Below are 14,873 nucleotides of genomic sequence, written 5' to 3'. Positions count from 1 at the left end.
AAGATAAGATCAGAAGAGCAGAGCATGCTCTCAAAAATTACAGCTGGAAGAATAAAAACATACGTGTGTAAAGGGAAATGGAGAGAGCAGATGTCCAACAGGGAAAAGCATCTCTGATTTTAGAGCAGCATAAGGGTGCCAGCTTACAGAGATACTTTCTGTGAGGCTACCACAGCAAAAGTAAGAGGATGGACGGCAGAATTTTGGCTAATTATGAGAGATGAGGGCTCTGTTTAACTATCTTCACACAGGGCATGTGGTGGTGAATAATGGGGGCATTGAGAAGCTGTGGGAGATTGCAGAGGAGCTTAGAATGGATATTGATGGTGAACAGCATGGCAAATGTCTGTAATCCCTAAATCCAGAGTGATCTAAATCTCTGCTCGCTGAAGAGTGGGCTGAAGTAAAGAGGTCTTTTGTGGCCATTTAAAATGCAAAATTAGCAGAAAAAATACCAACCCACACACACACACACAACAAAAAGACTAAATATGTAGCAAGTTTAGTGAAACCATGGTTGTGAAACAGCTGAGGATTAAACAGTTGTCTCTTTCTAAATTGCTTTTGATAAAGCTCTAGTAAGTGAAATGGCCTTTATTGCAACAGGAGGTGATTTTGCCTGCCAACCTCAGAGAATTATTTTGCAGGAGAAAGTGCACCTCCTGGAAGAAGGCTGTTGTAAAGCTGAATGTAGTTTTGGGGCTTTAGTATACAGAGCACTTTGCTTACCCCTGCAAAGAGATAACGTGTTTTTGTTTCAGAACTAACTCTTGCACACAACACTGCACACAAGTAGGATGGTGCTTATCACTGACTGACTTATTAGTGTGTCATCAGCAGCTTTGGGAAATAATAGATGTCTGCAACTGCTAACGTGAATGCAGCTTAGACAAAGGCATCACACACGTGCTGGTCATTCTCCAGAGCTCTCCTGCAGCCACGTGCACAGAAAACATGGCTGAGTTCCTGCACAGCTCTTAAGGGAAGAATTCACAGAGCATCTCCCCGTGCCTCCCGAGCACCAGGAAAGCTGCCTTTGCAAGTCTTAATGCCTTGTGCACGTAGTGCAAACATGGGCTTTGTTGCTTCAAGGTTGTTTTGTAAGATGGCCTTTCTAATTCACAAGAAATAAGCAGGTGCATTAGTAGTTGGCTTGAGTTACCTCTGCAGGTAAGATGTGCAATTAGAACTTGTGGGAAAAAAAATATTTCTCTGAGGGATCAGCAGACAGACCTGTTTTTCCTTTTTCTCACCCAAAGAACTACATGGATGTGTTGTTTTTTTTTCTAGCTGCTGATACAGAACAGACTCCTTTCCAGCATATTGTACCTTTTCTACGTGCTGCGTATTTCCATAAGAGACTTAAATTTCACTCACTGAAATGAATTAATGAATGTTGCTTAATTTTCTAGAACAGCAAAAACTGTGTTTTTGGAAGGGCTGTTCAACCACAGTTGTTACCGCTTTGGCACTGACGAAATGTAAGCAAGCTGGAAGCTCCAGATTAAAGATATTAAAACTAATTAAAGGAATTGTTTGTTACAAGTTCTAAGCTGCCAGGAAAACTGTATAAATCATAGGATGTGATCTGCAGCCAATATTCTTAACAGTTTTTGTCTCTTTCAGACGTTATGTATTCTTGCCAATATAGCAGATGGAACAACAGCAAAAGAACTGATTATGACCAATGATGACATTCTGCAGAAAATCAAATACTATATGGTATGGGGGGATTTCTCTTCAATGTTTTATTTTGATCTTTTGCCAGAATTAAAGATGACACTTCAGCATTTATTCATGTGAACTGTTGGTTGTTGCCATGCACTTAGCTCTTGTCTACCCAGTTATGTTTAAGAAATCATGCTGTGCAGCTCTATCTGGCAGATTAGAAGGAATATCCAGTCTTATTTCCCACAGTAATGTTATGCTGACTTAAGCAATGCCTTTAACAATTCTACTTGGAAAATTTGTAATGATCTTGAAAAAGAAGCATCCTGTAGATCTCTTTCATATGGAATTGACTGAAAGCTATTAAAGTGTCTTATGTCATGGTGTCACCTTTGAGAGAAGTTATAGATACAGAATTTGTCCCAACTTTTTCTACCTCATTTGTTACAGGATGAATGCCAAAATGTAAGTGTGAGAAATTCTGCATCTCTTCTTCTAAATTTGAATACTGTTTTTTTCTGTATTTAGAGTCATTCAAATGCTAAACTTCAGCTTGCTGCCATGTTCTGTATATCTAATCTCATATGGAATGAAGAAGAAGGTAAGAAAGCCTCACTGTTAATACACAGACAAGTTACTACCCTGATCAAAAGGCTAGTGTTGCATACTAGTCATTACTGCAGTGCAATGGAATCCAAACCATAGAAAAAGGAGACATCATTATAGAATCCAGAGCTCTGTTTCGAAGTTGCCACAGCTGAAGGAGTTTTCCATTGCTGTGTTTTAGCTGAACTGTGCTCCATACCCCGCTCCTAAAGCTGATTTCTGCTGCCATTCCTTTCCTATCTCATTATCATTATCTTCTGCAATATGGAAGAAGTGAATGTGCTCAGGACATAGAAGAAAATGTAGAGAGCTGTTCTGGGGCAGGAAGGGAGGAAGATGATGTCAATAAAGAAGAGCTGATGAGTATCACATAGATTTCACCTGCAGCATTTCTGCAAAATCTAAAAACAATTGGAACAAAAGAATCCTAGAGGGAGCAGACTCACTGGGGAGAATTAGATGGCAATGGATTAGAAAAGGGCTTTGTTGGGAAGATATTTTTCCCAGACCTGAATGGATTGAGCAGTGAGGGTCTGAAACCAGTAAAATGATTTGTGGCTGGAACTGGGAGGAATGGGAAAAAGGAGTTGTAACCCTGTAGCTGTAGTGGGAGGCAACTGGGAGGGAACTGAAGAATGCTGCACCATCAAAACAACAAAAAAAGTGGTTTTGTTGTGAGGGATGGAGAGGACAAATGGAGGCAGCAGTGCATAGCAGGAAGGAGAAGAATGGATGGGAAGTGGTGTTCTTTGAGGAGCACTGGGGCTGGGAGGAGGGCTTTGTTAGGTGGATGATTTACAGATCTTATTGACTGTGCTGCTCTTCAATAAAGAAATTGGTGCTGTTAGGACATTTTTTTTTCCTCCAGTGTAATTCCACCTATTCCTATTCCACCTCTCTCGGGTCACAGAATTTTGTTCAGCAGTGACAGTTATGCTCCAAGTGGTTTTCTGCTCACAGTGCTACAGCTTAGACTTAAAAATCCACCTCCAGTTGAATGTCCTTTGTATCCAAATCAGAAAAATGAGATTAAAGAAGCTTGACTTCAGTTGCTTGCATTAGGATAAAATTTGTGTGGCATTTTGCCTTTGAATTATTTCTTTTTCTTTAAAACACATGCGTACTAAAATACAAAAAAGAAACTAGAGCTCTGTTTCAGAGTTGCCACAGCTGAAGGAGTTTTCCATCGCTGTGTTTTAGCTGAACTGTGCTCCAAACCCTCTCCTTGAGCTGGTTTCTGCTGCCACTCCTTTCTTCTGTTCTGCATATGGTTTTGTTTTGTGTTTTTTTTGGTGATATTCCCAAGAATGTGATTTATTGTTACAGGTTCACAAGAACGCCAGGATAAACTGCGAGACATGGGAATAGTAGATATCCTACATAAATTGAGTCAGTCGTCGGATCCAAATCTGTGTGACAAGTGAGTACAAATACAAAATAAAATCCAGAAACATGATGAGAGGAGAATCTTTGCTTTTATGGCGTGATCTTCTGGGATGCTGAGTTGGCTTGGGTTTTGGAAAGGACTGTTAGAGTGTGACAGCATGGTTGGGAGGTGTGGGCTCAAAGGAGAAGCAAAATTTTCGATTCAGGTCCTAGTAATTAACACTGAATTAGCTGAAATATTGATGAAACTGTAACCATAGTTTTTTGGGAGGTATTTGTAGCCAAAATGTCGTGCAAACTTAGATTGCATCAATTGTTCTGACTGCTGCTTTTCACCCTCTCAGCTCACTGTGTGGCGTTGGTAGGGGCAGTCTTACTGACAGGAATGATGTGCTTCTCATGTGGGCTGTGTTCCTGATACTGACAGGTTCATTTCTCAGCTGCAATTACTGCTTTCATGGTACATTTGTAGCATACAGAAAAAGAATTGCTTTTCACCAACTGAAGGGGGATTTCTTTGCTTAAAAATTCAAGGTTCGAGATACATCCTCATCCACACCGTATCTGACAGTCACTGGCTATGCTGAACATCTAGTGTACATGCTTAGATGGCCTTGTTCTCAGGTGCAGGGGGATCCTTGAACTGTTACAGCCCACACTGCACCACCAATGAGATCCTTCCATATGAAGGAGGCAGCTATTCAGTTTCCTGTCACCTCACTGGTTATCTTCCCTGTCTTGCTGATGTAACATGTAGTTTTGCTCATACAGTCGTTGACGATAAAGCCAGAACCCAACATTTAACAGCTTGTTTTTCTCTTACAGGGCGAAGACAGCACTCCAACAGTATCTTGCATGATCAAAGGCTAATGGAATCTATGGACACCCCTCATGTCTACTTAAGGAACAGCAGGAAATATTCCTGACTCCTTATATTTGCACAAGTCACCTTGGGCTGCATTTTTCTTAGGTGCAGGGAGCTGCTTTGCAGAAACAGTTTAAATGATCAGGTCTCCAGTGCACTTGAGAATTTTTTTGAGGTAGTTTCTTTACTCAGAGGACTCTTGGGGGGTTGTTTTGGTTTGTTTGTTTCTTTTTTTCCTGAGCTACCTGGACTTTGGAATAGAACAATCAGTCATCATTTTCCTTTTGGGCCTACAATTTTCTGCTTTTGCTGCAGCCTGTGTGTGTGGATGTGTGCGAGTGCGTTTGAGTGTGTGCGTGTGCTTGGATGGACGTGTGTTGGGTGTGATACCTCAATTTTGTTTTTCCTTTTTTTGTGTGAAAATCTTTTTCTACAGGTTTTCAAGGGTTAACCATTGTTTGCTGTACGAATACTTCAATGAATTATATACAGTTTGAATGAAATGTTATTTAAAAAAAAAAACGAAAACTGTTGTATCCCATAAAGTTTATTTTGAATTTTGAACAGATGAATGTTTTTAAGTAAAATATATGCATTTCTGAACTTCAGCTTAACTTACATTATACTTCCTTTTCAAAGAGGAAAATAGGGGGAGACATATATCCCATATATCCCAAATTATAAGCAGCACATTCTGTACTGACAGGATCCAAGAGTTAGCACTGTCCTGCCACACAGGGTCACTCAGTACTGACGAAGTACTCAAATCAGCAGAATGGGTCAGCAGGATTGTTCTACGGCCCTGCACAGTTTTGGAAGAAAGTCTCATGCTTTGGAGTTTGCATGATTGTTGACTTTTGGGGGAAGTGAGAGGTGGCTGCAATATAAGCAGGCATAAGCTCTTGCTGTAGAAGCCAAGAATTTTCTCAGATAATTACCGAAGGATTAGTTGATTTCACTAATGATACATACTTGCTGATCCCTAGTATCAGTAGAGAGAACATGTTGCAAAAGCTACACTTTCACAAGACCAGAAGGACCTGGCAAGCAGTGATTAAGGGATTCTTTTTGTTTTGCATCCTTTACCTTCAGTCATAGTTAAGCAACATGCAAATTATTTCTGTTAATGGGTGCATTAAGTTGGGGAACAGATTGAAATTACATATTTTTTTGTTTTTGCTCAGTCATGTTGCTATAAATTGTGTGTATATGTACAGATATACACACATGCATGGATTTGGATACCTGGGTGATAAGTGATGGGATTTTACTGTATTCAGAAGCTTAAATTGTCTGTAAGTTCCTGAAATGGTGCCTGTAAGTGTGGAAAAAAATTGGGGTACAAATGAAGACTGTGTGTAAGGTTAGACTGGAATGCAAGACCCCCCCCAGTGGCTTCAGGATTCAGATATGCATAGGAGCTAATGGAGCAGAAGGAGCTCTCCTTCGTGCAGTTCAGGGTTGTTGCTTTCTTCCCGTGTCTACTTTCTAATTTCAGGTTAGGCCATAGTTTCAGTAGTCAATCTCCACACACTGTATCTACATAGCACTAACAGGCATGCTAAGGGTTGCAGCCTACGTCTTAAACCAAATCTTTCATATGTTACCTTGAGCTTCAGGAAGGCTGCTGCAAGAAGAGAGGTCTGTAACTTTGCTAATCAGGTTTGATAAGTATCTTAATCTTTAATTTCTGATGAGAAGATCAAATTGTGACAGCCTTACTTCTTTCAGAGGTCACTACTCGTGTCAGAAAATGTGACCATGGTTTGGCCTGGAATTTGAATGCGCTGTGTATCAGATAACTGTTATCATGTGGTTGCAGAGGAGAATATATACAGTTCATGTAATTTCTTCTGCTCTCGAAAGACAAATAAAAGTGGCACCTGACACTTTTCCCCCAGGCATTGCAGTAAGTGACTGGAAGTTTTTAGGTCCTTCTGCAATTTTTTCTGTGATGGACTTCGGAGGCCAAACAAGAATGAAAGTGAAAATAAGTGAGAACTTGATAAGTAGCAGTACCTCAGAAATGAAGTCTTACCTATAAAATCCCATCAGATACATTTTTGGCTTGACCTGAGGGAAAGTTCTGAGGCAGGTATTGTGAATGTGAAACTTTACAGTGTGTATCTGGCTTCTGAGTTCTCACTCCTGCTACGTACATTTAGGAGCTCCAGTTCCTTCACATCTCTTTTTCTCCCCCTCTTCCCCCAGTTTGCTTTTCTGAGTTTGGTTCTATAAAACTTTGGTGCCTAAAAGTGTTCAGAAGAAGGGTGAGTAAGTACCTGTGTACATCTTTGGAGGTGGTTGGTTCCTAAATTCTACCAGAAATGATAAAAACAATGCTCAGACAATCTTGTTGCTGCGTGAGAACAACTGCCATTTCCCGCAGGTGTTGGCAGGGCGAACCGTTGGATGGAGAACATTTTTACCTTCAGCTAAGCTTTGTGAATAATTTTTCCTGTTGCTATAGGTGTGTACAAAGAGAAGAAAATAGTGTAAATAAAAAAAAAAACTTTACCAGAACATGTAGGTTTTTCTGAACTTCATGGAACAGTCGGCACTCTCTATGCCATCTCCACAGCCCCACAGTTGCTTCCTGAGGCTTGCATGGAAACAAATGTGCTGGCCAGGCCTTTGCCAGCTTTGCTTGGGTGGTGGCATTTCTTGAGCTAGAGTTTGCAGAACCAAAGCAAGCAGAGTTTGGATGCAACACAGATGATCACATTTCTGCCATCTTTGTGCCATTTCTCTTCCTGAAAACCAATCAAACCTAATCAATTTTTTAAATGTATTTGCTCCTTATGTCTGTTTGCAGGGTCCAATGATGATAACCATTCTCTCAAAGGTTGCATGTGTCCAAGTGATTGGTTTTGCTTTGGAGTGTGCTGGTGATCAGGCAGCTGCCATGCTTGGCTGTACCTCACCACTGCCAGCTTGCTGGTTGGGATACTCTCTCAAAGTCAAATGAGACAATTTGCCAGTTGTTGCTATCACAAATGGAGCTCCTGGTAGTGAAGCATGCTACTCGATGTGCTCAGAGGCATCTTGTGTTCTTAAGGAAAGCATCTCATATTACAAAAAGCCCCAAACTTTTACAGCTTTTAGCCAGGTAGTAGCTGCCCTGCCTCTGTTGGTCTCCCCTAAGGCAGTGATATAGCAGGCAGAGGAATAATTGCAGTGCATGAGATTACGTTATTGAAGTCAAGAAAATAAGTTTTCAAAGGGGATGAGCGAGTAATTCTGACATGTAGGCACCTGTTAGGTATAAACGTGAAAATTCAGCTGTGGTCATAATCATTGGGGTTTTACTGGGGGCTCATGTTTACATAGAGGTAGCTGTGGGGGCACCCTGGAGTGCAGTGCTCACCCACACTGGTGATGCAGGCTGGGGATTCCCTGCCCGCGTCCCTGTGACACCAAGCAGTGTCACCTTGAGCTTGCTGGTGGCAACGAGGGAGGGCAGCTGCTGTACCAGAAGCCAGGTTCTGAGCCAGGAGGTGGCCAGCTGGAGGATGGCTGCAGTGTGCCAAGGGGCAGGGAGCAGGTTGAGGTGTGCACCAAGGAGCCCGGCACAGGAGTCAGGGTGAGCAGAAGCTTTGTTGACCTGAATGCTTGCAGGCAGTTGGATGCTTGTTTCAGATGAGGGAAGAAAACTTACCATGGAGCTGTGTTTGGGGAAGGGCTGGCAGCTTCTCGCCTGTGCTCGATGTGGGGTGATTCTGGCTCTGTGCCCTGGGTTTGGGAGGGATGAGGAGTGGAGGGGGACATGCAGCAGAAGGCAGAGCCGGGTGGGTCGGCCAGGCAGAGGGGCTCACAGCAGAGGAAGCCCAGCTTCCCACAGCAGTGGGGCAGGAGAAAGGCAGCAGGGAGGGCCGGGCTGCTGTTCCGCCCAGTACTGCCATAGCAGCGTTGGGGAGCTGCCAGCTGCTGCACAGGTACCTGGGCCCAGTCTGCTCCTTGCGCAGGCTTGGGAGTCCCACTGTTGTAGTTTTGGTCCAGAAGCTGCAGCAGCGCTCAGCTCCAGCCCTGCTCTTGCTGAGTCCTGCTGGGTAGAGAAGCAACGGCAGCTAAAACTCTCTCTGTGGTGCAGGTTGGCAGCGGTCGGAGTCACGTAATTAGAAGACATAATTAGAAGACGGCCGCAGAGCGTTGCGCAGCGACTGCTGTTGCTGTGGAAGAATGGCTGCAAAGAGAAAGGAGGCGGTCCTTCAGGTCAGTGGGAGCCAGCCGTGCTGGAGGGCCTCTCAGAACAACTTCTAAATTCATGGAGAATTGAAAGAATGTAGTTTGGTCTTAGGGTATCTGCTGTCAGAGCCCTGCTGTGAGATTCTGGTGGTAGAAAAGCGTTCCTGAAGGCAGGTGGGAAGCGCTGGGGAACTGCAGCAAGGCAAATACGGCCCTGAGGTCAGTGCCAGGGGTTTGTGTTGTTTAGAGGTTGCTGCAAAGCTGGAAAAAGTTGGGAGGTACCAGGAAAAATTCCAGGTTAAGAACTTCATAAGTCATTATAAAAATTGGAGATCATGGGGTGAGGCTGTGAATATGTAAGAAGAGAAAGGTGAAGAGTTTAAGCTAGGAATTATTTCTGCTGCTGCTCGTTGCACTGCATTCCTTTGTGATGGCAAATGTTTGCAATGAAACTTTGCACTTCTGGCAACTAGCTGCACATCCAGCCTGGGAGATCCTAGTTTAGGTCTGCACAGGTGTGACTGTGGTGTGACTGCGTGACCTGAGCCTTGTGTATGGTGCAGCGAGTTGGCTTGGAGACGCTCTGGGTATCAGAAAAGAGCCGTAGCCTGGCTGCTGCTGGGCATCCACGTTAGCAAAGCACTTTGAACAGTGCTGGCATTGCTTTCGGAGTCCATCAGTTGAACTCATTATTGCAAATTACAATCATCATCAATGAGTTGAACTCATTAACGTGCTGTGGAACGCTCCGAGGGTGGTCCTAGCGCTGCTGATACCTGGAATAATTGCATTTCTTAACTCTGCAGATGTGCTCTGATAAATTAGGCGTGGGGTCACATGCTGAAAACAGAGAAAGGCGTTGGAACAGACGGAGGTGTCAGAACAGCTCCCTGCTCTGAGCCAGGGGGGGTCCTGGAGAAACTGCGCACCCTGACCTCCAGTGACACCTGAAAGTCTGCAAGAAGCCGCTTAATTTGCATGGGAATTTCCACTCTGAGTTCTTGACTTGGGAATTCTAGCAGTCTTTTAATGTGCATTGGTGTTAATTACTGAATAATAACCCTTCTTGCAGCTTACAGTCTTCCAGTGTATTCTGGTACAATACTGAATGTATTTAGGATTAATGATACCGACTGAGAATGCTACTAGGAATCTTTGTTGTTCAGTATCAGCACAGCAGCAAAGAAGTAATATTACCAACATGAGTGATTCTTCAAAGTCATTTAGTTAAAAAATAAAAAAATTCAGAACAATTTATTTAGAAAGCACCAGGTTCTACTAACCCTGGGTGTCAGCCTTTTTTGCTCCCCTGCAAGTCTAAGGGCTACCTACAATCAGCTTTTTTAGCACATTCCACTGGTAGGGATAGTTTATTGAGTTATTGCTGACACTTGAGTAGCTCGTGCTGAGCCACTTTTTATTATTTTACTTTGCAATAACACCCTTGACAATTATTCTTTGATGCCCTTGCGTGACCTGCGCTTACAGAAGTAGGCTGCTCAGCAGAGGAGGTTGGTGGAATTACTGGGGACGGTGTGGTCTTCCAAAAGCTTTGCCTGCCCCTCCGTGCTGCACCCCATGGTTGGTCACAGGGGTCACCCCATCCCTGCTGTGAGCAAAGCTGCTTGGACAGAGGGAGGGAAGAAACCCCTAGCCCTATGGAGGGTGGGGACCTGTGAAGAAATGTGTCCACGGGGTATGTAAACATGGGTTGGCCTGAATGCTGCTTTCATTTTAGGTGATCCCCCAGCTGCAGCCTCTTGCCTAACACACCGAAGGATTTGGAAAGCACATAGTGCTGTCCTGATGCTAAGATCAGGACTGTGGCATGATCCATCCAGATACCACTGGCACTGCTGGTACAGTCCCTGATGCCAACACCCCACGAAGGCACAGGGACCATTTCCCTGCTCACCTCCCTGCTCACTTCCCTGTCTCTCTGCAAACCAAAGGTGTTGTCTCCAAGCACCCAGACTGTTCAGAGAGTTGCTGCTACTGAAAGGGGAGGGCTTGCATTTGTCCAAGTATTTCTATACCCCTCCATATACCTGTGCAATGCTTTGGGGGGGGGGAGTAGTCTCCCACTTGTGTTCTGGCCCTGCCTTGCTCACCAGAGGAGTGCAGGCAGGAAGATTTTCCTGCAGTGTTCAGATTAATGCCTCTGAACGGATGTGTCTGTCATACAGGCAAGCACACGGTGACATGTCGATATGTTTACAACTACCTGATGACTTGCTGTTGCTCTGACTGCTTTTAAATTTTCACACAGATGAACATCAATAGCCAGGAACTTTGGGAGGAAATGCTGTGTCTTGAAGGCCTCATTGGTAAGGGCTTGGTCAACACACACTGTTGATTTGTTCTGTGTTACAAGCACTTTGGTCCTGTTAGGAATCAGTTTCTGCTGATACTAATGTTTGGACGAACCCTCTATTTCTCTTGCCCTGAGTGAAAGTAAGGAATATTATACCATATTACCAGAAGCTGTACTAGCTGGAGGTTACCAACTGATGTGGGACAGTTGTCACTGAACTATAGTGGCACTGGTGCAGGAACCTCGAGTCCCCCATCCAGCCCCAGGCATGGGGCAGGGAGATCCCAGTGCAAGGAGCAGCCCTGGCTCTCAATGTGGGGGTCAGAGGGTGGCTAGGTGAGCCTGTGCAGCAAGTTACCCTGGAAAATCTGATACCCTCAGGGTCACAACCACGTGCATATATCTTTTAAAGACTCCACAACGTTGTAAGCTTGTTATTTTTTAATGCCATTTGACCCTTTGATCTATTAGTATATCAGTAGTTAGTTTCTACTGTAGTTGAATCTGCAGCCCTTGTGGAGCTTGGCAAGAGTCAGAACTATGAGAGCAACAGCCCTAGGCTGCAGCTTGAGAGGCTCAGGTTGGACCTTAAGAAAACCTCCTTCCCCAGGAAGGTGATGCCATAGAGATCACCAGAAGGGGACACTTCATTTCTGTGAGGATTTCAGGTTTCTTATGGCAATAATGGCCTTAATGCAGCCCTCTTCCTAAAGATTACCCTGCAAAGTGCACAAACCAGCCTATTGGTGTCGGTCTGAAATCCATTCTGACCTTCTTCTTATTTTCATGCTTGCAGTTGTTGATGCATATCAAGCCTGGTGTGGCCCATGCAAAACAGTAGTGGATCTTTTCCGAAGAATAAGGAATGAAGTCAGCAGTGACCTTCTGCACTTTGCTGTGGTAAGGTCCCACTTGGCACTGCTTAAAAAATCCATATTCTGTCCCCTGAACATAGCAGGTAACTGAAGTCATTCATCTTTCCAAATCCATCCAGAACAGTAACAGTGCAGGAGTTCCAGCCTGTGTGAATGAACCTGCTAGATGCAGGTTGGTTACATTGAAAATAGCTCATACCATTAAAGATTTTCAGGCTTGAACAATTCTGTACTTTTCAGATGTTTTTCTGCGAAGGAGAAGGCTTGAACGCAACTGATCATTTTGATTCATGACTTTCATATTTTACCAGCTCTTACTTTAACCCTGGCAGCAAACTTGCTATTCTTGGGCTGGGTGACACGTTAGTTGGAAGATGTCTGCCTGCTGACCTGGTGAACTTTCCAAGGGACTTGTTTCTGCAGTGTGCACCAAATTGCTTACACAAATAACATTGGACAGGATGAGCAGCATGTGTGTTCCTGTGCCGTACAGGGAGAGAGTGAAGGAGCTGGGTTTTCAAAATTTGGAGAAGGCTCAGGGGCAGAGCCAAGAGCTGTCTTTGGCTGCCTAATGGGGCATTATTAGAGAGGGAAGAGACAGGCATTGCTCAGTGGTACGTAGCAAAAGAACAGGAGACAACAAGATTGAATTGTGGCAGCGAAAATTCCAAAATATACAAGGAAAAAAAAAAGTGTTCAAATAGGAGTGATTAGGGCACTGGGACAAGTTCCCAGACAGCTGTGGAGATCTGATTTGTAGAGATGCTCAAAACTCCATTTCACACAGCCTTGTACACACTCCTGCTGCTGCCCCAGCTCCTGCAGGCAGAATCTCCCAGAGACATCCACAGCTTCGAGTGTGTTACTGAGCTGAGACAAAATCCTTGCCCTGACCAGTGTCATTTCAGCCTGGGATTTTGCTGTACATGAGGGGTGAGTGCTGGGCAGTTCTGAGCGCAGGCTGTTCTGTGTATGTTCCTCTGAAGCAAAAATATTTTCCCATAAGCACCTTTTTTATCTGACATCCTTTTTAGGCTGAAGTTGATTCCGTTGATGCTCTGGAAAAATACAGAGGAAAATGTGAGCCCATCTTTCTCTTCTACACAGTGAGTGAAAAGTTTCTTACAGTAGTTACACAGCAATAAATGTGACTTAGCAGTGCAAACAGCTGTCTTCATGGAGAGCTGTGCTACTGCAGGGCCTCACTGCTGCTACAGGCTGCTTCCCTTCATCCTCAGGGACATCAGTAAAGAAAGTTGTTCCAAAATTTCCCTTTCGTTTTGGAGTGGAGAAGCTCTGCCTGTGAGGAGGGCCTGGTACATAATTTAATATCTCTACTGTCAATCTGGATGAGGGGATTGAGTGTGCCCTCAGTAAGTTTGCAGATGGCACCAAGTTGGGGGGAAGTGTTGATCTGCCTGAGGGTAGGAGGGCCCTACAGAGGGATCTGTACAGACTGATTGCTGGGCTGAGGCCAGTTGTGAGTTTAAACAAGACGAGTCCTGCACTTTGCTCACAACTCCATGGAGCGCTATGGGCTTGGGGCTTGGAAAGCTGTGCAATGGAAAAGGGCCTGGGGGTGTTGGTTGATGCTGAGCTGAACATGAGCAGCAGGGTGCCCAAGCAGCCAAGAAGGCCAGTGGCATCATGGCTTGCATCAGAAATAGTGCAGCCAGCAGGAGCAGGAGGCGATTGTCCCCTGTACTCAGCTCTGGTGACGCCGCACAGCGAGTGCTGTGCTCAGCATGGAGCCCCTCACTACACTGAGGCCTTGAAGTGTGTCCAGAGAAGGGCAGTGAAGCTGTGAGGAAGGGTTTTGGAGCGCAAGACTTATGGGGAGCTGCTGAGGGAGCTGGAATAGATCAGTCTGGAGAAGAGGAGGCTGAGGGCAGACCTTATCAGCCCCTGCAACTCCCTGAGAGGAAGCTGTGGCGGATGGAGGTCAGTCAGTTCTTCCAGGTGACAGCAATAGGATGAGGGGTGATGGCCTCACCTTGTGCCAGGGGAGGTCAGGTTGGGCGTTAGGAAACGTTCCTTCTCAGAAAGAGCAGCGAGGCACTGCACAGCTGCACAGGGAGGTGGGACAGTCAGCTGGAGGTGCTCAGAGCTGTGGGGATGTGGCACTGAGGGACGTGGGCAGTAGGCATGGTGGGGTGGGCTGGGATTGGACCTGGGGATCTGAGGGGTCTTTTCCAGCCTTAACGATTCTGTTATAACACAGGACATGATGAGATGGTCTGGTGATTTCCAGAGCCCAGGGAGTTGGGCTCACTGACAGACCTGCTTTTCACCCTTTTCAGAGAGGAGAACTGACAGCTATTGTGAGAGGAGCAAACGCCCCATTGCTGCACAAGACCATTCTGAAACAGCTGGCAGTGGGAAAGAAGGTTTTGGAGCATGGAGGAGAGCGTTTGGTGGTAATCAGGCTCTGAATCCTTGTTAGAGCCAAAGCTCAGATTTCCAGTGCCAGCAAGGCGCTGAAGCTGGGTTGCTTCCTGCCAAAAACCTATCAGTTTTTCTGGGCTGAGCCTGAAGGCTGATGTGCATCCCATGTCACAGGGCTGTGCAGCCCTCTTGGATTTAAGGAAGAAGCTGAAAGGGTGGTTGTGTTTTTAAACCCTCTGTCCTCCTAGGAGAAGGAAAAGCAACTCCTCACCTTGCTCTACAGGATGGAGGGAGAACTCTGTGTTTTCTCTTGCTGAGCTCACCCACCCCTAGCATTAGTTATTCCTTCAGGATACCTTAGCTTTTAATTCCATAATCTAGCAGCTCTGATGACATTTCTCAGGCTGCAGGGGCGGGCACTTCACTGCACTGGGCCCTGCTCGTTCCTGCGCTGGGATATCGCCGTGCAATCACTGGCAGCAGCTGTCCTACAGCAGCTGTGCTGGGCACAGCGCTGCTGAGGAAATGCAGCCTTTGTTCTGAGCTCACTGCAGCCGTACCACTGCATCCCCTGCAGCGACTCTCACTG

General features: G+C 45.2%; 2 protein-coding genes across 3 annotated transcripts in view; both read left to right on the top strand.

The window, feature by feature from the left end:
- ARMC8 (armadillo repeat containing 8) overlaps nt 1-5,089 on the top strand; it is a 56,070-nt gene extending 50,981 nt beyond the window's left edge. For both annotated transcript variants that reach the window (XM_042820524.1, XM_042820523.1), the window contains 4 exons: nt 1,627-1,722; nt 2,197-2,269; nt 3,601-3,694; nt 4,486-5,089. In XM_042820524.1, coding sequence (XP_042676458.1) covers nt 1,627-1,722; nt 2,197-2,269; nt 3,601-3,694; nt 4,486-4,519 — 297 coding nt within the window. In that variant the 3' untranslated portion in view covers nt 4,520-5,089. The remainder of the gene's footprint in view (nt 1-1,626; nt 1,723-2,196; nt 2,270-3,600; nt 3,695-4,485) is intronic.
- A 92-nt stretch (nt 5,090-5,181) lies between these two features.
- On the top strand, nt 5,182-14,868 carry LOC122161252 (thioredoxin domain-containing protein 6-like). The gene is made up of 5 exons (XM_042820526.1): nt 5,182-8,737; nt 10,980-11,037; nt 11,821-11,924; nt 12,934-13,005; nt 14,200-14,868. The coding sequence occupies exons 1-5, from the start codon at nt 8,705-8,707 to the stop codon at nt 14,329-14,331; spliced, it is 399 nt and encodes a 132-aa protein (XP_042676460.1). The 5' UTR covers nt 5,182-8,704; the 3' UTR covers nt 14,332-14,868.
- Nucleotides 14,869-14,873: the final 5 nt, after the last annotated feature.

Source organism: Centrocercus urophasianus, unplaced genomic scaffold (assembly GCF_019232065.1).
Source record: "Centrocercus urophasianus isolate 14NV4802_14NV808 unplaced genomic scaffold, USGS_Curo_1.0 seq_19, whole genome shotgun sequence".
Taxonomy (NCBI): domain Eukaryota; kingdom Metazoa; phylum Chordata; class Aves; order Galliformes; family Phasianidae; genus Centrocercus; species Centrocercus urophasianus.
The sequence above is the reverse complement of the archived record's forward strand: the minus strand, read 5'-3'. Positions and strand labels throughout refer to the sequence as shown.

Excerpts from the sequence above, each read along its gene's own strand:
- LOC122161252 (XM_042820526.1), top strand. The coding sequence starts at position 8,705 with ATGGCTGCAAAGAGAAAGGAGGCGGTCCTTCAG. Across the intron at positions 8,738-10,979 it reads GAAAGGAGGCGGTCCTTCAG|ATGAACATCAATAGCCAGGA; the intron begins GTCAGTGGGAGC and ends ATTTTCACACAG. Across the intron at positions 11,038-11,820 it reads GTGTCTTGAAGGCCTCATTG|TTGTTGATGCATATCAAGCC; the intron begins GTAAGGGCTTGG and ends TCATGCTTGCAG.